General features: G+C 43.8%; 1 protein-coding gene across 8 annotated transcripts in view; it reads left to right on the top strand.

The window, feature by feature from the left end:
• The window catches only part of ATE1 (arginyltransferase 1), a 121,727-nt gene that overhangs the window by 22,561 nt on the left and 77,364 nt on the right, over positions 1-21,802 (top strand). For all 8 annotated transcript variants that reach the window (XM_090278744.1, XM_090278747.1, XM_090278746.1 and 5 more), the window contains one exon: positions 16,609-16,641. In XM_090278744.1, the coding sequence (XP_090134870.1) occupies positions 16,609-16,641 (33 nt within the window). The remainder of the gene's footprint in view (positions 1-16,608; positions 16,642-21,802) is intronic.

A 21,802-nucleotide genomic window follows, 5' to 3' on the forward strand; every position in this document is an offset into this window, starting at 1 on the left:
GGGAGTCTCCTCACACTTTGCAGGCGCTGCGTCAGCGGTTTTTCAGTTTATTATGGACTTTCAGACAGAAAGGAAGACGGGAAGGGCAGTATGGCAGTCGGCCGTGTGCCCGCCCCCTCGATTCAGCAGTGGTTAGTGCTTTGTCTTTTGTGTGGGGATCATTTTACCTTTACGTCGTGACACTTTGCTCCTAAATTCTTCTTCTTCAAAGTGCAGTATTATTCTCACACACTGTTAACAATGATTTATAAATGTCATCTGATATCTGAGCCTTATTTACATTTTCCCATTTACAAAAATTAGTATCTAGGTTTATGTATTTAGTTATTTTAAAATCCTAGAACAGCCTCTATCTTTTAAATATTTTTAGTGATAATGATTTCTTTCCCTCAGCTTTTTACTTTGAAAGTTTTGAAATTTATGAACAAAAAAGTTGAAAGAATACAATAAACACAAAGTTAACTGTCAGACTTGCTTTCTCTCCCTCTCTCTCTCTCTCTCTTATTTACCAGAATCATTTGGAGGTATTGGGATGGCCAAAAAGTTTGTTGGTTATTTCTGTAAGGTGGCTCTAGTAGCACTTAGTTGTCTTTAACTTTATTTGAAACCATTTTGTTAGATCATATTGTGACAGCTGTCATATCAGCGTGCACTAAAAAAAAACCAAAAAACAAAAAACTTATGAAAATTGCTGAATTTTTGTGTAGCCATTTTAACATTAAAGATGGAAGGAAATATGCAACATTTTCAGCATATTATGCTTTATTATTTCAAGAAAGGTAAAAATGCAACTGAACTGCAAAAAAAGATTTGTGCAGAGGATGGAGAAGGGGCTGTCACTGACCAGATGTGTCAAAAGCGGTTTGCGAAGTTTGTGCTGGAGATTTCTCACTGGAGGATGTTTCACGGCCGGGTAGACCAGTTGAAGTCGATAGCGATCAAATCGAGACATTAACTGAGAACAAGCCACGTTACACCACACAGGCGTTAGCCGACATCCTCAAATACCCAAATCAATAAAGTCGTTGGTGAAATGAAAAATACGTCTTTTATTTCACAGAAGAAAACTAATTGGACTTTTTGGCCAACCTAGTGAGTTGTGGATAACACTTTACCTGTAAATACTCTGTATGCTTCTCCTAAGAGAAAGTATGTTCTTCTATTCTGCATAACCATGACCACAGTATTCACCATTCCTAAAAAATTAACACATTCTGTAACATCACAGTTCATATTTAAATGTTCCCAATTACACGAAAAAGACCTTTTTTTCTCCAGGGTAGTACGGGAGTGCCTTTCTCCGCAGTGTTCGCGACAGGGTGACGTCAGACTCGGTTTTTGACGATGCGTGAGAAACACGTCCCTGGTTAGTTTTAAAGTTGTTGAAAAGCCGTTGGAAGAAGTGTCTTAGGTGGCTGCAGGCTCCGACGTTGAGGACGAGTTCTGCTCTGCTCTTCCGTTTCATGCAGTTTTATGAAATGCAGGGACTGGTGCTGACAGCAGCGGGGCGGTGAGCGGGGGTAGCGATGGCGGTCCGCGGGATGGCACAAGTGACAGTGCCGTCGCCCCTGCCAGCAGGGGGTGCTGTCGATAGCGCGGATTACGAGGTTCCGAAGTCACCCAACAGCACCTGTAGTGACTCATAGCATACTTCTCAGTGAGGATATGAATCTGCCCTGGGAAATTAGGTGCCTGAATCCAGGTAATTGTCTTAATAAGAAACTTCAGCAGCACGAAATCAGACCTTGTGCCCCTGGTTCATAAGTAGCGTTTTATTTGCACTGTGGAGGGAGGCTTACAGTGAGCCCTGATTTTCTCTCTAGGGTGAACATATGATGTAATTTTTAAATGTAAGTTTATGTATAAAATATCAGTCATATTGTAATACAATGAAAGGCAATTTGATGTAAGTTTTAGGGGGAATATCTGTCTTTTTTTGTGAGGGCGCCTTGCCCGTCCAGTGAGCAGGGTAGGGGTCTCGGGCTCACGGCCGCCCCTGATCCGTGTTTCCCTTCTCCCTTCTGCCGTGTCGCACACCCCCAAGTCAGAAACGGGAGAATGCACTTGTGGCAGAGGAGAGTAGCGTGTCACCTGCGAGGGGCCTTTGTCTGTGCTAGAGCAGCCTCCTGGCAGCAACTGCGGAGCACGTCGTCTTAGCTTCTGTTCAGATTGTGCACAGCGCAGCCCTTGGAACCCGGAGGGGAGGCAGCGCAGGGCCGTCCGCACGAGCCGACCGACGGACCTCGGGGCAGCCTCTCTCTGCCTGGTGGTGCGTGCGCTGTTGCTCACCACGTCTTTTGGGAAGAGGTCTAGGAAAGGCTTTAGCAGTTAATAAACTTCTTTTAAAGAGAAGTGTTAGGTTAGAAGGCTTTTCTGAAAGAGGTTCAGTTTGCATATTTGAAAGGCAGTTCTAAGGTTAGTAAGTAAATCTGAATGATGTATTTTTACTGTAACTTAAAAGACACTTTAAACTTAAAAACGTTAAGCATTCACAGAGTGAAGATAATAGTACAGCGAGCCCCTGTATGCCAGGCTTCACTGCTGTCAGCACGTGCCTTGTTCCCTCCCGGCGTTCTGTTCGCTGGGCTATCTGAGGACAGGTCCCTGAAACTATGTCTTCTTGTCAGTAAAACCTTTTGTCTGATTCCATCAGGTGATTTTGTATAAATTTAAAACTTATGATTGAAGTTATTTCAGGCTACTGTGCTTTCATGGAAACTTCCCTAAATTCAGAGAACTTCCTATGGGAGACTCGGATGGAAGGAGACCTGCGCGTCTTCTGATGGATACTTATTTTGGGAAAGGTTATCTTCCAGTCGTGCGTATGTGATTAGACCGTGAGTGTAGTAATGGAAAGGGGGAAAGTCACGGTGGGTCCCTTGGGACCTCTTGGAGACAGACAAGGAGATAAGCAGCACTGGATTGTCACGTGGCTCCTGCCACCAGGCGGTGCCCTAGATCCAGGACAGGCTTGCTCCCGGGTCCCAGCTCCGTCCTGTCCCTGTGTATTCACAGCCTGGGAAGTGTGGGTAAATGCTTTCCCTCGGCCATGTGTTAGAAGTAATTTGCATTGAGGCATTGAATATGTCTTCTGGAACTTAGCAGAAGATTTGAGCTTCATTTTTTCCTTTTAATGGTCTTACTCTTTGTATGAAAATAATAAGTTATGTTGAGAAAATTATTCACTGACATTTCCTTCGTTATACAAACAAACCAGATAGTCATGTATAGGCATGTACTATTTCATAAACATCTAACTGTGTTGCATAATTAACTGAATTTGAAGGAAGGCAAGCTCTGAGCATTTTGAAGTATTTTTTAGATATTTTAAAGGCCAGGGCTAACTTATTTGAATAAAGTAAAGGGCATAGGTAATCACTGGTGTAATTCAATCGAAAAGCCACTTTTTATGAGCAACTTCTCAGTCAGGGCACTTCCGTATTGTCATCTGTCTGAGGTGTTGTGAGGCATTTACCGACAGTGGTTACATTATCAGAGCTTTTGAATCACGTAAATGAGCTAGAGCAGAGGCTGCGGGGCATTCCCAGCCTGACGTTAACTTGGGGGGAGATGCAAACGGGGTGACTTAAAGCTGGCACTGGGGACATTTTTCCTCAGTTTATTTTGGTCAGTAATTTCCAAAAACTTGTCTGAGACCATAAAATCATAGCATCACACATTAGAGACAGAAGACCTGAGTGGCTGTGTAGACTGACTTCCCCTATTTAGAGAGTCCAGATGGTCTGTCCAGGCTAACATGGGTGACCAGTGGCAGGGTAACGTCTACAGATGTAAGCGCTTTGTGTACTGCACCACGTTTTACCATATGAAAAAGTTACAGAGGGCCTAAGGAACTTACGTGGAATAACTGACAGCGGTCAGTGAAACGGTCAGCACAAGCAGATTTTCCAGGCATTGAAACATCATTATTGCTGAGGTTTTATGTCCTCAAACCATGGAAAGGGACAGCCCTTCCCGAAGGTGTGGTGTTCTTCCCGGCCCTCTCAGGCGTGCTGAGCCGGCCCCTCTGCTGCCAGCCCCTGCCCTTGCATCTCCGTCTGCTGCACCTGCAGACCGCTGCTCAGGTGACTGCTGTCACCTTTCTTCCGTTCTCCTTTTGCTGTCAGCTCCTGCTGGGTTAGTTTGTCTAGTTTTAGCGCTTTCCCTTTGTAATTTGTGGTTTCTTAATGTGTGTGTTAGAGCAGTGATTCAGCGCCCTGACTGGTGTGGCTCTGTGGGTTAGGGGTCGTCCTCCTGCAGACTGAAAGGTCACTCACTGGTCTGATTCCCGGTCAGGGCACAGGCCTGGGTGGTGGGCCCGGTCCCCAGTGAGGAGCGTGCGAGAGGCAGCCGATCGATGCTTCTCCCCCTCTCTTTCTCCCTCCCTTCTCCTCTCTAAAGATAAATAAGTAAAATCTTTTAAGAACTATTTATTGAGCACATAGCACGTGCCAGACACTGTTCCAGAGGCATTTGGTAGAAAGCACGGGAGTCAGATAACGATCCCTTGCTCCCGTGGAGCTCACCTTCTGGGGGCAGCAGGGGGCGGTCAGAGATCGGCATGAAACTCTCAGCACAGCAGATGAGTAAGTGACAGTGTGGTCAGCCGGGGGTGGGTGGTCAGCAAAAGTGGAGCAGGGCGAGGGGAGGAGTGGGAGTGCTGGTCATTGTCTTAGAAACTGCAGCTCCAAGCGATTGTTAGTAAAGGAACAGGAAGTGGAAGTGGAAGGAGTTTTCTGGGCGTTGGGAGGTAAGCGCTAGGAAATGCATTGAATTAGCTTTTTATCAGCTTAGATTGCTTGCTTTTGGGGTTTTATCCTTGGTTTGAGTGTCTGAAATTTTAGAGGAGCTTGACAATTGACCTCTCGTTAAGGTATGACTTAATATAACAATAACTATTAAAGTTAACATGCACATACTTTCGTTGTGTTTCAAAAGCTGAGTCATGAGAGAATGAAATGGAATGTTTGGTGTGAAACGGATGTTGATTCTTGATGGAGCACCTGCATGCAGACAGATGTGCCCAGGGATAAGTCATTCAGACTGGATGGTGTGAAGATGACACCAGCGTCTCCAGACAGTGCTCCTCACGTTTAGTTTCATACATTCTGTGTAAGAACGTCCATGCCAGGAAGGCTGAGTAGCATCAGAGTGACGGTGAGCTCTGATCAGACACCCTTGCCTTAGCTCTCGGCTTCCCCACTCACCACCTGGGTGGCTTTGAGCAAGGTGCAGAGGCGTTTGTAACCATGGGGTGGGGGACAGTGCGGTGGGGCTTGTTGTGAGGGTTAAGTGAAGGTAAAGGTGCTTGGCTAAAACGTCACCGAGGAAACCTTAGTTGCTAGGATGCAGATGACGAGCATCCCTTAGGCACCGCCCAGGATGCTGAGGTCAAGGGCAGTGGAGTGGTGCGTCTGGCCACCCAGCCAGCACTTGCAGGTGAAATTATGTTTTTCTTTGTTGTTTTGTTTTTCTATTTTGATTCAAATATGTGTTTGAATTAGAGGATTACATATGTTTTAAATTTTAATATTAAACTAAAATTAGTCTTTTTCCCAGGAAAAACGTAATAATATTGAAGACCATTCAGTGTGGTTCATCAGCATATAAGTTTAGTCTTTAACTTGTACACCACATAAAACTACACAGGTATTCCTCGGGGAAGATTTATGTACGTATTTCTTAACTGCTTTACTTGGAACTGGAGGCAAGAGAACGGGATGTTTCTGGATTTTTGCTCTGGTGATAGAGGTTCTTGCTTATTCGGAGTGTGCTTTTGAAACATTAGCTCTGTCGGCCTCTCACACTCTGTAAAGTACCTAGTGCTATCGCCCCAGCTTATGAAAATAGCATGCCAGGGTGAGAGGAAACACGCGTGCCCAGCAGAGCGCCTGGGATGGAAGGCCCAGCGAGCACGCACCGAGGGGGCGCTCAGCCAGGCCGACGGTCTGAGACACGGCTGGAGGGGGCTGCGTGGCCACGTGGAGGATGACTCAGGAGAAAATGGTGTTCTGGAAACTCGGGATGTGCAGCAAGCGGAGAAGTCCGATGGTGTCAAAGGCTCATGACAGTTGGTTTTCTATAAGTGAATACTGCTTCTAATTTCCTGAGAGTGTTGAGAAGTTTACCTCCAGTGAGTTAAGCACATTTTAGTGAGTGCAAAGCTCATGTGATGGGAATAATCTTGTCGTGAGCGCCATTCGTCTTTAGCTGCTGTATTTTCGGTCTGCTTTTCCCATTAAATCTCAGGGACCACAAGGTTATGACCACCTCGTAATGGCTTGACAGGTGTACAGTGCTGCCTATTGATGGCTAGTCTAAACAAGGAAAGTTTGTGTTTTTGCCAAATAATTTTAGGAAACTGCTTGCACAATTAAAAAGCGGTTGATTTTCTTCTAGTTAATAGTTATAAAAGTTACATACGTGTGTGTGCACGTGCACATGTGTGTATGTATATTACATGATTATCCAGAGCATAATTCTTATTTTAAAAATGTGTTAAAATAGGGAATATATTTGTGTGGCTCTGTAAATATGATACATATATCTATATATATATATACATACACACATATATGTAAAAGCTTTTTTGTGACAGTCATTTTAGAAATAGTTCAAAATTTCATACTTAGAACGGCTCCCCTTTCCTTTTCCTCCTTGGCTGTGAAGGAGGGTGATTCTTCTGTTCAACCCATTGTGTAAACATTGAATCCCTAACATGTTCTAGTTACTATGGTAGGTTTTGCGGACGCATAGATGAATAAGGCATTGTTCTTTGCACATTTTAGCTAACAAATGAATCTTAAAATACTTTAAAAAACTTTTTATAGGTTTGCATTAGTGTTAAAAATGTTAAAATACTACTAATAATATTGAAAGTTTTTGAGGCTAGACGTACCTGTCACCATGTGGAAGTATTTGATCTTGGTTGGAATCAGTTGGTCTGATTGTATGCGATTGGTATCTATAACCATTATTGATATAATCAAGTGCTAGTTTTTCATATTTAAATTGCTGATAATATGTTCTACTTCCCAGTAATTTGACCAGAGTGCTTTTTAAGATAAGTTTTGGCTTGATTGTGGCTTCCTGCTCACTTTTATATCTAGGTTTTGTGGCATGTTCTGCTTATCCCTAATTCTTGTCATTCAGATTTTTGGAAGACACCCAGTATTTCAAGGTCAATTTGAATTTTTCTACCCAACTTAATGTCACTTAAACGATAGCCTAGTTTTGTCCTTAGTCTCTTGAGTAGTTACTCCTCCAAAATAATACTTCCTGGAAGTTTCCCTGCAGGAAATTAGAGAGCCTGGAGGACACAGGAGTGCCCAAGGCCTGGCCGGGAGGACACAGGTGAGTCGTCAGTGGTACCCACTCCTGCTGACTGGTGACAGCTTCTGTTTATGGCCTCTCACCTTTGCCAGATGACCCAGCTCTACAAGGTAGCCAGGGGCCATGAGGAGACAGAGGGTAAAAGGAAAGAATATGAACATCTATTTGTTTATGAATTTATTAATTCAATCCACGAATGAATGTCTGTAGGCGTTTTAAGCAGCAAGTACTCAGCCCCTGCTATGTGCCAGGCATTATTTTCATTATTTTAGACTCTAGGGGTGCAGCGTAGTTAACAAGACAGAAAGGTTCTTGTCCTCAGGGAGATTAATTACATGCTAGTGAGGAAGATAAATACTGAGTATGCAACATAGTGCCAGTTACATGTGCTCACAGGAAAAATAGAGAAGCGGTGGGGGGCAGAGAGTGGCCGTGGTGGCGGCTGTAGCAGGACGTCAGGGAGGCTCTGGGGAGAGGGGCTCCTTGGCACCAGACCCCTGGGTGCGCATGCGCCTGGCCTGTCTGCAGGAGATGCTTCAGGTTGACGGGAGCGTGTGTGACATGTTCACAGGACAGGAGGGACACCGACGAGGCTGGGGAACAAGGTGCGGGGCGTCTCCTTAGCTGTGTCGCTTGTGAAAGGGTTTTGTGGTTTTTTAATCCCCCCTTTTGCTATTCATTGGCTAAATTTGTTCCCATCAGAATGACCTGTTTTGCGGTGGACTTGTTGATTAGTGCTTTGTTTTCAGGTGGAACGCCTGCTTATTACCACATTTTAGTGCAGTTCTGTGAGAGCGGGACCCACGGTGTCCTGGCTCGGTTGTCTTCTCGGCGAGCTCTGCTTGCTGTGCGACGTTCTTGGTGTGATGAAGGGGACCGCGGACTGGGAAAGGCTTCTAGGCTCCACCCCCAGGCGTGCCGCTGACTGATGGTGAAGTAATGTAGCGCTTCCAAGTCTCCGTTTCTCCAGATGGAAAGGAGCTGGGCTAAATGATCACCAAGATTCTGTAAAATCCTGTCATTTCAATAATGTTTAGAGAAAAATTCCCAAGAGGAACTCAATCACTTTTTCTTCTTTTTACTTCCTTTGTAAAACTAACTTTTAAATTTATTCAGTAAAATGCACAAATCGTAGGTATACAGCTTGTTGAATTTTTGTATACGTGTCTGCTCTTTATAGTCATCGCTCAGAACATTCTAGAAGGCTCTCGTGCCCTTTCCTGGTCAGTACTCGCCCACCTAGAGGCAACTGCTATTCTGACATGTCACCACAGATTAGTTTTATATGCTCTTGAGCTTCATATAAATGTAACGATACAGCATATGTCCCTTTTTACTCAGCAGTCCGTGGGATCCATCTCCCTGACATGCAGTAGTTTTCTTTCATTCCTGTGCCGTATTCCACTGTGTGTGTAGCGCACAGTAAGTTCGTCCCGTTATTGATGGGCGTGTGCGTTTCCAGTTTTGGGGTGTTATGAATAAAGCCTCGATGACCGTTCTTATAAATGGCTTTTGATAGACGTAATACTCGTTTTTCTTGGATATATCCCTGCCTAGGCGTTAAGGAGCCCGATCAAAGGGCAAACCCACCTGAGCTTTCGCAGATGCTGTCGGTTCCCACGGTGGCTGTCCCAGGTGACAGTTCTCATTGTCCCGCAGCCTCACCAGTGCCCGGTGGCGTCTGACGCTTTAATGTTAGCCTTTTTGCTGGGTATGTTGTGTTATTACACTCGGTTTCTAGTTTGTTTTTTGCCGATGGCTAAGTAAGTGGGCACATTTTCATTAATATATTAGCCATTTATTTGATAATATTCATTTTTGTAGAATACCTGCTTAAGAGTTTGCCCCACTCTTTGGGGTGAACTCTGTTGATGGCGCAGCCCAAGGTAGGGCTCCCTGAGCCCCTCCCCCTCTTCAGCGGGTCTGGGGTGGAAACTGAAGGTCAGGAGAGTCTCAGCGTGTTGGGGGATCTGTTTGGGTCAAGGATCCCCCAGCAGCTGAGGGTCTCTTCCTGTCGCTGGGGCTGGTGGTCCAGGCGGCTCTTACTCCTTGGAGGCCATGTGGACGCTAAGGCCCACCGCCCTGTTGCTGCAGCCAAATTCATTGTCATCCCAGGGAATGAGCTCGACAGAATGGTCACTGAGAGAGCGCCAGCCCCGGCATTGAAGGTGGAGGAGTGGGTGTCACTGTTAAGGCCTCGGGAGAAGCCGGGTCCATAGGGTAGCCCAGGAGGCCCTGGGGGGGCCCTCCAGCGCCTTCTTGATGTTGTGTTTGTCTGCTGTCTCCACAGCCGTCACGCCACAGCTTCCCCGTGGGGCTGTCCACCGTCTTCTGGGTGGCAGTGATGGCGTGGACTGCGGTCGGAAGTCCCAGCATGATGGCAGAGTTGTCTTGGATGGCCTTGGCTGGGGATGGGGGGCAAGCAGTTGGTGGTATAGGGGGCATTGCTGGCAATCTTTTATTTTTAAATCTGTGTATTTATTTATAGACAGAGGAAGGGAGGGAGAGAAACATGGATCGGTTGTTGCCTCTCGCACACCCCCGACCAGGGACCCAGCTGGCAACGCAGACGTGTGCCCGGGCCCGGAGGCAGACCACTGACCTTTTGGTTTGCGGGCCGAGGCCCAGCCACTGAGCTGCACCGTCAGGGCTGTTGCTGGTAATCTTGAGTTGTCATGCTGCTCATGGTTCAAGCCCATCACAACGTGGGGGCGTCCGCAGAAGGGGGGGCAGAGATGATGACCCTCTGGGCTCCACCCTCCGAGGGAGCCCCAGCTTCTCCAGCTTAGTGAAGACCCCAGCGGGCCCCCCAGCGTGTTCAGCACCAGCGTCGCCCCGTTTGCTGTTGGCACAGCCTCACCCCTGGAAGGTGGCGCCGGACTCTCCATTGATGACAGGCTTCCTGTCCTCAGCCTTGACTGTGCCTCGGGACTGGCCCTGAGTAGGCCCATGCTGGGGTATGTAGATTACGTAGTTGAGGTCAGTGAAGGGGTCATTGAAGGGGACAGCATCCACTTGGCCATTTAAAAGCAGCCCTGGTGCCCAGGTGCCCAGAATGGCCGAAGCTCTTCACTCAGACCTTGACCGTCGTGTCTCAGGGCCGCGGCTGCTCTTACCTGGCATTGCACGGGGAGACGCGGCTGCCTGTCGGACGGGGGAGCAGAAGGCCGAGTTTGCCCCGCCCCTTAAAGAATGGGGTTCTCGTGCCTTTCCCGTACTGCTCGTGAGCGTTCTCTGTGTTCTGGCTGTGAGTCCTTTCACATATGTGTGTGCTAGACGTCTTTCCCACTCTGGGAGTACCTGTACTTGAGGCCGAGCGAAGTACTAGTCTTAGAAGAAGGTAATTTTTTAAACTTTTCAGTTTTAACGCATTCCTGAGAACTCAGTTTACAGCTTCACAAAGCATAGAGTTAAAGATTTCTCTTACTATATAAAATTTTGGTTCCAATGTTGACATTTAAAAATATCCTAAGGTACTTTTTCTCCTAAACACACTTGTACAATTATTTTCATGCTTTTAATGAGATGCATTAATATTTTATGCAAGCCCTCGACTTACTGTTGTAAACAACAGATCTTTAGGTCACTGGGGTCCTGTGGGAAAATGATTCTCCCGTTAGAGGAGCAAATGGTTCTGGACTCCACGCACGATGTCACCAGCACTCGGGGCTCTTCGGTGGGTGTTCCTTCTCTTTGCATTTTGATATAAACTCTATTTATGGTGATTTTGTTTGCTGCTGTAAATGTTGAAAAGCAACAGGATTCTTTTAGAATCCACTCTCTTTGAGTGTAGCTCTTCAAGCTATAGAATTATTATATTCTTATCTATATTTATAGACTCATATTGTAAATGTAACCTTTTAATTTTGGAAATAGACACACCAAAGTTGGGGGTGGTAAATAATAAATGTATTTTTAATAAATTTAAATATGCTATTTGTGTTGACAGGTAGGAAACCACTATTTATAAAACATACAGTTATTATTATAGTGACCACATGAGGCAGGTGTGAGTGCATGACTTAATAAAAGCCCAGATTCCTGTCGCTCTTAGAAATTAAGGGGAGAGTTACAAGTAGCAAAAAGATATGCATCGCAGTAGCTCACTAATTAGGATGTGTGTTAGCAAACTGTGGATCAGCACTGAGAGCGGATCGGTTACAACCAGCTCTCGGTTTCCGTGTTAGAGGCTTTTGGGGTTCTGCACAGATACTAGAATCTTTCAAGAGGCATTTTGTTATAGTCCCTCTCGTGTTGCTGGCTTGAGCATTAGCCCATTCACCAGCCCAAAGTGCTAGTAGGTCTTACAAGGATCCCCTTGAGTGATATTGTTGGGTAGGAACCATAACTCTTAAAGGGAAAATGAAAACGGGGCCAACGATGCGTTGAGCGTTCCTAACAGGATTTTCCGACACTGTACATGGCCATCCTGAGTATTTTCAGTGAGCCGTTCTGTCTAGTACCGAGTGGGGAAAGCGAGTCAGCTGGCAGGACCCAGTATTTCCTAGAGTGGGTTCTGTGGAATATTAGGTCTGTGAAATGTTAGTAAATGTTATGTGACATGAAGACAAACTCCCTCTGGTCATGTAACTTCAGAAAGCACTGGATTAAGTGAAGTTGAAGGGTTTTTGTTCTGTTTTTCCAACTTTATTGAGATGTAATCGACATATGATAACCACCATGGCGTTGGCTCACACCTCCTTCACTTAGTTACCATTTCTCCTCTGTGGTGAGACCATCTAAGGTCTACTCTCAGCAGTTTTCAAGTACAGACTACAGAATTGTGTATGACCGCAATTCTCTGCTTCAGATTTCTAGGACTTATTCATTTTATAGGGCTTTTTGTTTGTTGGTTGGTTTGTTTTGTTTTTAACTGCAGGAACTCTTGAGGCCTTGAATTTCTCAGTAAACCGTGTGTTCTCTGGGATGAGGAAGGGGAGGTGAGGGAACGGCAGGACGCAGCCGTTCCCAAACTTACTTGGCCATGCAGTCATTTTTTCGAGGGTGTCTTGGGAACTCAGCATGCCACAGGGTACCAGCTGGTGAAAGTGGTTAGGCTGGAGTTACTTCCCACATAGAAAACGAAGGCCCAGGTCATTTGTTCCTCACACAAGCAAGCTATGGTTCGTGAGATTACAGGCTGTCTTAGCTCTTAGGCCTAACTCTTCTTCCCGCTGGCAGAAAAGGAGATTTACTGGCTCAGAAGACCTAAGTTTAAATGTTAAAATGTACGTAAGATCTTTGTCTTCATCTTTTAAAACTTATTGAAGCTTAGGGTCTGGTCCAAGCCCAACATCTAGTTCTAACCGGAAGAGGCGGTGCACGCTTCAGTTCTGTGGCTGACACACGGAACAGCGGGCAGCTGCACAGGTGAACGGAGGGGTTCCCCAAATCTCCTCCTTTCACTGCACGCTCAGATTCGGACAAACAGGATCTTAGTTTTCATTTTCTCTGCTGTGAAATGTGAAATAATGAAACTTCGTTTCTTAGGGAATCAAATTAACGTCTAAGAATTGTAGGTTTGTAAGAGACACATTCTTAATATAAAACTTAGTTTTCACATTGCCTTAAAAACAGTTTTTTAAAATAAGATACATATACAGTATATCAGAAATGGTGGGGGGATGGGGAAGGAGTCTAAAACACTATGTAACCGAACATACTTTAGACTCTCAAGGGTCTGATTTAGATTGATCATTACAAAATTTTAAATAAAAATTTTATTAGATTATAGCCAAAAATACTCACATTTGCCCCCTGACTATCTGTAAGGTAGCAGGTACCATGTGCCGGGGTGAAAGGCCAAGGAAATGGGACCAGCAGGATTTTGTTAATGCAAGGACATTCTGGGGGATGCAGGGACACCTCACTGATGCTCCTTGGTTTACGAAAAAATTGTGGCTTATCTTGTAAAAGTTGCTGTTCAGTGTTTCTTTTCCTTTAAAATAAAGGAATTTAAAATGGTTTCTTATTAAATAGAAAAGGCATTTCAGGAAAATAATTACTTATTTGTTGAATATTTTATAAAGATAGATGGCAGATTATGGTTTTACTGGAATATTTTGACAAAACCAGCAGTGGGTTCTTCTCTACTTTCTGTTGCTTTCCCCTACCCCAGGCAACTGGTGTGGCTAATAACAAGGCTGAGAAAGAAGGGAAAGAATTTACTCATCGTAAATTTCATGCGCTTGGAAAAGTGTTCAGAAAATTTTGTTAAGCATTGAGCTTCTCTGGAAGCAGTGAGAACGGGCTATGAGACAGGCTGCCAGTGACCAGTGCAGTCCTGGTCCGGGGAGTGGCGAGGGAGGGTGTCTCAGGTGATGCGAGGTCAGCGTGCTCGGGGACCCTGAGCGCCGATCTGTGTGTGTGCAGAGACCTGAAGGGCTTTTAAAGCGGTGCTGACCCCTTTTATGCCAGGATGCTAAGTATAGAACACAATCTTCATGTTGTTTTAAGAAAATTCAAGAGTAGACCAAATAATTGACAATTGAAATTTTTATGAGTTTTATCAAGTGAATCAGATTAATGTTATCAGTATTGTTATTGACAAGAAATTTACCTCTTTCGTTAAGTTTGAAAATCCAGATGTCAGGCAGGTTATTTGATTTTCAACTATGGTAAATCAAGGTATATTTCCAAAAAGTAATCTTAAAAATAGATCATAGGAAGATAAAAACAGATGCTCTGTTTACCTGAAGTTGTTTCTGGAATGATGAGGTATGTTTCTGTCAGTAAAATCAGTAAGATATTTTTTAAAGCATATGTTTTTCTCAACATTTTGCTTAAGTAAATAGAAGAGGCTCTTTCTCTGAAATCTAGTAACTAAGTATTCCCATGACACAGTATTTTTTGAATAGCTATGTTCCTGTGGCCACATTAGAAAGGCGGTATTAATATGGGCTGCAGGCTGCAGCCGGAGTCTTTTGTTGTTGTTGTTATTGCTATAATATTTTTTAGAGAAGTTTTAGATTTACAGCAGCATTGATCCATTTTTTATACTGATCAGACATCACAGCGGTATTTGTTAAAAGGTGTGTATTTCTGCTGTCAGTGTCACCATTTAGAAAACGTGTTTTGTCAAATTATACTTGCTTTTTTATGATGGCTGTTTTTTCAGAGTATTCCATTGGTACTGAATACGTGTGCAGTTTCATTTTGAGCGAACCTAAGCAGGTAACCGAAGGGAAATAGCAGTGAATTTTTCTGATAACACTGAGACGCAGAATTTTTGGACCTTTTTCAGTGTCCTGAGACTAGGAAAGCGAATGTGTGTCTTGTGATATATTTTTCTGTTTTTCCTGTTTTGGGGACTGAGAACTTTAATGTATTTCATGTTTTGGCAGCTTCAAACAGGATAGAATTTGTAGGTCTATTTTGAAAAAGCTGCGGCAGGAATGTTACATGAACAGAACAAAGATGTATGTAAATTATTGGAGCTTCAAGGAGACATCGGTTTTCTTGGAGAGTATTTATATACTCTCATTACTGTTATTGAAAGTAACTTCTGCATCAGTTACTACTGAACTAAAAGCACTTCTGAATTTTAAAGTTTAATGTGTGTAACATAGTTAACATGCACATATTGGAGAAAAACATGGAAACCCTACAATATTAACTTGCTCCTTTTGAAATAAACATGTCGCCGTGCCCCATTTTCCCCACTGTAACAACTGCCTGGTCTTCCAGCCACCACTCTTCCTCTTGGGAGGAAGGACAGGGACTGTGGTATGCTGGGCTACTATAAAAGAATCCAAGAGCACGAAGGTTGCACTTTAAATTTTGATTTCAATAGATTTATTTGTTTCATGTCAACATTATGGAAATTTTAAATTTTGTTATGTCTTGCACTTTCAGAAAGTTCTCTTAACAGTTACTTTAATCAAATCGCATATTGATATCATTTAGGGGAAAATTCTTACAATCTCTATCTAGAGCCTATGATAGTAGTTAATTACATGGCTTTGGCATGTACTAGCAATATTTCAGGAATATATTTACTTTAGTATTTGGGGGAGGAAGTGTCTGATACATTTTTTAAACTTGAGTACGGAAGCTTTAATATTCATGTAGTAGAGAGAATTGGATAATGAATTCTCAGATACTCAATGGCCTGTCCTCACTAGTTTAGTATAATGGCCAGTCTTGTTTGGTCTGCACGTTCACCCCATTACCTCCCTCCTGACCCCGCACATGACTTTGAAAGAAATCCCAGACATCATGTAATTTCATTGTGAACTATTTCTCTTGTGTGTCTCTAAAAGAAAAGAAAATTATTTGTGTTCCCTGCGCGTGCCAGCTAGCTTTGTTGTGGAGGGGAGGCTCAGCAGTGCAGTTTTTGTAGTTAATTTGCATTTAGAAAGATCAAGAGTTTCTGCTACTTGGGTATTTTATTATGATAGTAAATCTCGGAGGGGTTGGAACGCTGATCCGGTGAACAGCATCTGAGCAGACATCGTGCGTCACCGTCATGAATATGTAGGAAGTTACGTGACAGCGCTGGTTCAGAGCTAGCGGCCGTTGGCTTTGTCATTTGTTCGTGGCTTCCCCACCCCAGATTTATGTGTCCTTAGTTAAGTGCTGTGGGACAGCACGCTTGGTTCCAGCTTAAATTCCGTAAGCCGCCAGCGTGTCCGAGAAATGGGACAGAGAGGAGGACAGGCGTGTGGGGCCGGGCAAGACAGAGCGGGCTGAGCCGGGCAGCCACCACCAGGCACCAAATTGAGGAGGAGTGACTTCCCCTTGTTTTCACTCTGTTGAAGCTTTTGGTCTTGACTTTATTTCTCTCTTTTCTGGGATTTTTTTTGTGTGTTCTTGGCATTTACTTGAGTCTTGGTCTTGACTTTATTTTCCTCTTTTCTTGGCTTCTTTGTGTGTGTGTGTATGTGTGTGTGTGTGCGCTTGGCCTTTACTTAACCGTGCCTGTGATACTTCTGTGACATCAGGTAGGTTGCTGGTCTCTGCCTGGAGGATGCTCTGTCATACAGGGGTCGCAAAATAAAACTTAAAGCAATGAAATATTTTAGGACTTCTTTTGTTTCGTTTTTATATTAAATGTTTTTAAAATTTAATTTAAATAGATACCTACTGTGGGCTAGATTGAACTTCCCTATGCTTCGGATGAATTATACAGTGTATGAGAGCATTACTTTTATATTGACTTTTGAGTTTACTTTAGATGCTCTGATTTTAAAATTACATAATAATTTTTCCTTTTTTGTTCTCTTTTGCTGCCCATTTATTGGCTGAAACTGATTCTGTTCAAATGTGATTCTGCAGTTCACAAGGTTCCTTTGCAGCTCACCGTTGGAGGTAAGTTTACTCACTGACCTTAATACTAGAATTGCTAACTGCACATGATTATCGACATCCTTTGCTGGGCACTTATTTGATAGTTTAGGAGTGATCATTTTATTCTGACGCACTCATTCTTCAGTAACAGGAGTGAGGTGAATACGGACCTTTTTTCGATAAGAATTCCTATAAGTTACAGAGCTATTCACCTTCAGACAGGTCATCGCTCCTTTTTAAGTACATTTTCTTTTTTAATAAGTAGACTGCAATCAATCCTGTGTTTTAAGGAGCAGTATTATCTCTCCTACTTTCGTAACTGTTCAGCGTTCGCCTTATTCTCTCTACTGCCCTGGCGTTAAAGAGCTGGGGAAGCCCTGGGCAGTGGCTCACATCAAGGAAGATGCGCTTGGTTCAGAAGAGCTTTTGAAAATCCATGAATTGACTCGGGAAGAGCAAAGGACTTACCTTTTACTGAGCTATTCTTGGTGCTTTATTCACTTTCTCATTTAATCTTCGTAATGATTCTGCAATTTAGACCTGAGGATCCAGTGATAAAATTGTGGATAAAGAAAAAACTGTTAGATGTTCAGAGAAGCAGGAGTCATCGTGAGCTGCATTTGGCAAGGACTCATTTGTGGAAGAGGCCCGGGACTTTGAGAAAGGAACGGGAAAGGGAGGCAGCAGAGTATGTGCAGAGATGATTGCATTTAGATCCAGCGTGGGTTTAAGGTCAGATCTGCACTTATTAGCCACGTGGGTAAATCACAGCTTCTCTGAGCCGCAGTTTTACCTTTAAAATGGGTATAATAACTCCTGTCCCCCAGATGAAGCAATGGGCATGGGGACAGTTTATAAAGTGCTGTTCATATCTCAGCCATATTTTGCATTCTCCTGCTGGGCTGCACTTCAGTCCCACACAGTAAGGCTGTCCCCTGCCTTTCGCTTTTCCTTCATGTGCCTCTGGTGTTCTCGCCACCTGATGTTCCCTCCATCTGTTTCCAGCTTGCTGAGATCATAGCCCTCTCCAGGACGAGTCTAGATACGATGTCCTGCTGCTGTAATGGAAAAGAGCCTGAGCTGTGAAGTGAGAGAGATTTGGGGTCCCATGAACAAGTCATTTCATCGTTTGATAAATTTACAAATGGAGATAATACAGACTTACAGGTTATTAAAATAGAACGAGATAATGTGGCAAACACCGAGTACAGTGCCTGTCGCATGCAATTTTAAATAAAGTTTAGTGTAAAAACAATAAAGACAGAAACCAAAGCATAAGAAACTTGAAGATAATATAAATTATATATAATCTACTCTTTAGTTGATTAAGCACCTTCTAAGCATAGAAGAAAGGGAAGTATCAAAGGAAAGGATGGAAATATTAGATTTGATTCTGCAAAAAATTGATAATTTTGTTCATGAAAACATATATAGTTAAAAGGCAATTTGGGGAAAGTGTGATAAAAAGGTTATTACACTTACTGTAATGACCTCTTAGAATTAATTAAAAAATTTAAAAATGTCTTCTTTGCTTCTTCATAACATTTGGTTGGATTTTATCAGATAGTTGATGAGATGAAATACAAATGGTATTAAATGTTTTAAAAGTTTAACCTTATAAATAATCAAAGCAACATAGGTTCAAAAAACAGTTATATACAGGTTTTTTAAATTTATTAAGATAGGGGTGTGTGTATGTGTGTTTGTGTGTGCGTTTGTATGCGTGGTAAGGTATGATATGTTTTTAAACTTCATTCTTTACAAGGATCAGATTGGTCATGCACATTAAAGACCTTATATAAATTCATAGCTTATAGTTGAGTAATTCTAGTCTAAGAATCACTGCCAGAGAAATATCAAAGATGGGAAAAACTTAACATAAATATGTTTATTACAGCACTATTTATAATGGCAAAAATTTATAAACATCTAAGTATCCAGCAGTAGGAAAAGGTTTGAAATCATGATAAGGCCAGCCATGTGATAGAACACACGATCGCCATGAAAATGTGGGCTGTACATATATGTTCATGAGTACATATTGATGAGCAATAACAGTGTAAAATACTTTCGCTATATCAAGATAAAAACAGGATGCAAAACTATACATGCAGATCTAAATTAAAAAACGATTTAAACATACAGAAATTAGGAAGGAGATACACAAAATGTTAACATCAACTACAGAATGTTACAGTGTTTTATCCTTTGTTTTTCCATGAAGGAGCCATGGCAGGTTTGTGGAAGTGGCTTCGGTAGTCAGTGTTTGACTGCTCTGTGATCAGGGGAGTCTCTCACTGGTGTGGGAACAACTGATGTAGGTTCCAGTCTTGGAAAAAAAGGGACTGGCCGGAGCTGTTGTGTTTAAGGCTGGACTCTCACTGCAGCAAGAGCTTGGAGGAGTAACCAAGAGCAAGGGTTTTAGCACAAGGCAGGTAGGCTGAATTGGCCGACCCCACGGGAGTAAATAGGAACACTGGGGCTTGACGTCCACGTCACGGGGGCAAGGAGCAGTTTGAAGATACTTTTAAACAGACCTCGCTGGGTGACTTCTCCCCAGTGTGAGGCCAACGAGAAGACCCGTTTTTCTCGATTCCTCACTTCACTCTTACTGTATGTAGTACGCTGGCGGCACTGAGCGAATGCCTGCTGGGAGAATGAGTGGATGAACGAGCGAGTCAGTGAATGGACGCGTGAGTGGCTGAGCGAGGTGGGGCCGAGGCTGAGAGGAGCAGCTGTTACCTGTCTTCTGGCAGCTGAAAGCACACCAGGCCCGATATTTACGTCTTAATGTGGTTAACACTGTCTTCCCAGTGAGGCGGTAGCTGCTTACCATCAGGATCTTTGTGGTCTCTGCCTTTGGGTTCTCTGGTATAGATAAAGCTTTGAATTGTGCCGGCCAACTCTCCGAGTTCTACCGTACAAACGTGTGTTTTTAAATTACATCTTGCTACTCTGGTGAAATATTTGGACTTTATGTGCAGAAGCTTTAATCTTTGGTGAAAATAGAAGGGACAGGATCACGATCGACGCTTAGTGATGGTTTCTCTCATTTCCTGGCTGATCCGCTTTTTCCATTGAATGATTGGGAAATACTTTACCTTGACTAAATCGATCTGTTTCTTACTGGACTTAACGGACATGGGCGGAGGGAAAAAAATCAAAATTAAAGGTGACCTGTTTGCTTCTCTTGTCTTGAAGTATTTGGGAAATACTTGAGGGCTTTCTGTTGGTGTTTTCCTCGCCTGAAATTTCCCAGGGGCCCCCTGACGACTTAGTTTGGCTGCTACCGCGCCTTCTCCAGCAGCACTGAACTCCGGACTCTGTTCTTTGGCCCCTGCAGAGCCCGAGAGCCCAAGCAGAGCGAAGGCAGGGCAACGCTGGGCATCCCTAAATGTTTCCTTTTGCCCCTCAGCTTATGTGTTAGCTGGAGAAGGAAAACTACAAATATGGTAAATACCCCTATTATCTTCTCTAATTTTGAATTAAAAAAAAAATTCTGGTAAAGACAGTGAAGTCTATGGGACTTGCAGCTGGAAATGAAAGAGACTTTAAGTTTCACTTTGTTCACACAGGCTGCTGTGAATGAGCCATGTCCCTTTGTTGTGAGTCCTAAACAGTTAACTGCCACATGAATCTAACGAAATTGTCAAGTTATAGTAATTACCCCAGTAATGTGATCTGCTGTCATTTGAATGGAGCCATGTGTGGAGAGTCAGTTACTTCCCTCTGTGGGGCTGACCCTTTTACATTCCTGTAAGCTGAAGACTAATAGAGCTCATTAAGCTTTATGGGCAAAGAGCTTTTATCACCTCGTCAAGTCAGGCAGCATATTTCCATTCTGCTCCTAATTGTGCGCGGCTCTGCGGCTGCCGGTGTCCACTCCCTGCGAGGTTTCCTCGGGCCTCCCCCTTACAGACACTTTTATTGACATTTCTGCGTCTGAATTACATTTTGTGTGGCACCACCGACACATGTCTCCAATTAAATGTAGGTAAATAAAAGGGATTATATATCAGAGGCGAAAAGATTCTTGAAATTCTCCTCTGAGTCAGACTGCCAGCCAATCCAGTGGGGTGCAGTGCCATCGTCACCGGGGGGCAGACAGCTGCGGGAGAGGTGTTGGTGAGCAAGTGACCCTGAGTAGGTTACTTATCTTTATCTTCACGGTGTCCCCTGTTCCTTCTGTTCAGACCAGTGAAAATCATCTTCATTTACAGGTGGTACAACTTCCCGAGAAGCTCCCAGGTACAGTGTACGGGTACTGCGCTCAGCTCTTTACTCACCTTGTTTTAATTCTCACAAAATGTGTGTGAGAGAGAGAGTCCCAGTTTGTGTAAGACGACAGTTGTGCCTGGAGAGGTAGCTCAGTCCCGCTCAGTCTCACAGCCGCTGGCAGGAGCCAGCAGTGACAGGCTCAGAAGGAAAAAGGGACGGAGCCTCGCGCTATGTGAAGAGGTGCAGTACTGTGAAAACACAGTGGGATGTATTTTGTAAACGCTGGAGCGCGGTTTCTCGGCCTTGCACGATGCACGTGGGTCTGTCACGTCTTGTGGGCGCTCTTCCGTGTGCTGTGTGACTCTTAGCAACGTTTATGTCTCCTGCTCAGTAGAAGTCAGTCGCGTCCTCCCTCTGAGCTGAAACAGAATGTCCCCAGACTTTGCCAAATGTCTGTAGGGGGGAAATTGGCTCCCTGTTGAAAACCACTGCCCTAGAGCAGCCTTAAAAACAAACAAGCAAACAAACATAACAAAAAACAAGGAGATACCATTAATAAGCCAACAGTGAAGACAGTAGCAACGTAACACATTTTCAGCCTTTTAAAGGGCGGGAAAAAGAAGGAAAGGTGGACAGAGAACGAGCAAGACAAATGGAAAACAAATAGCCAGATGGTTCACGTCAGTCCAGCTCTATTGATTACATTAAGTGTAAGTGACCTCAACCAAAACTCTGCTGCATGGAATGTTCTGTGTCTGCACTGCCTAAAACATGCATGTCGCTAGTGGTCATGCAGAGCGACTGAGCGCGTTAGCAGCTGAACCTTAAATTTTCTTAAATTCTAGTTAACTTACGTAGCACACGTGGCCAGAGGCGGACCTGTTGAACAGCACAGGTCTAAAAACTCCAGTTTCAAGTCGGAGATGGTCAGACTGCATAAAAGGAAAAGAGCAAAATCCACCTT

The sequence above is a fragment of the Furipterus horrens genome, unplaced genomic scaffold (genome assembly GCF_987537825.1).
Source record: "Furipterus horrens unplaced genomic scaffold, mFurHor1.1.pri manual_scaffold_5, whole genome shotgun sequence".
Classification (NCBI taxonomy): Eukaryota; Metazoa; Chordata; class Mammalia; order Chiroptera; family Furipteridae; genus Furipterus; species Furipterus horrens.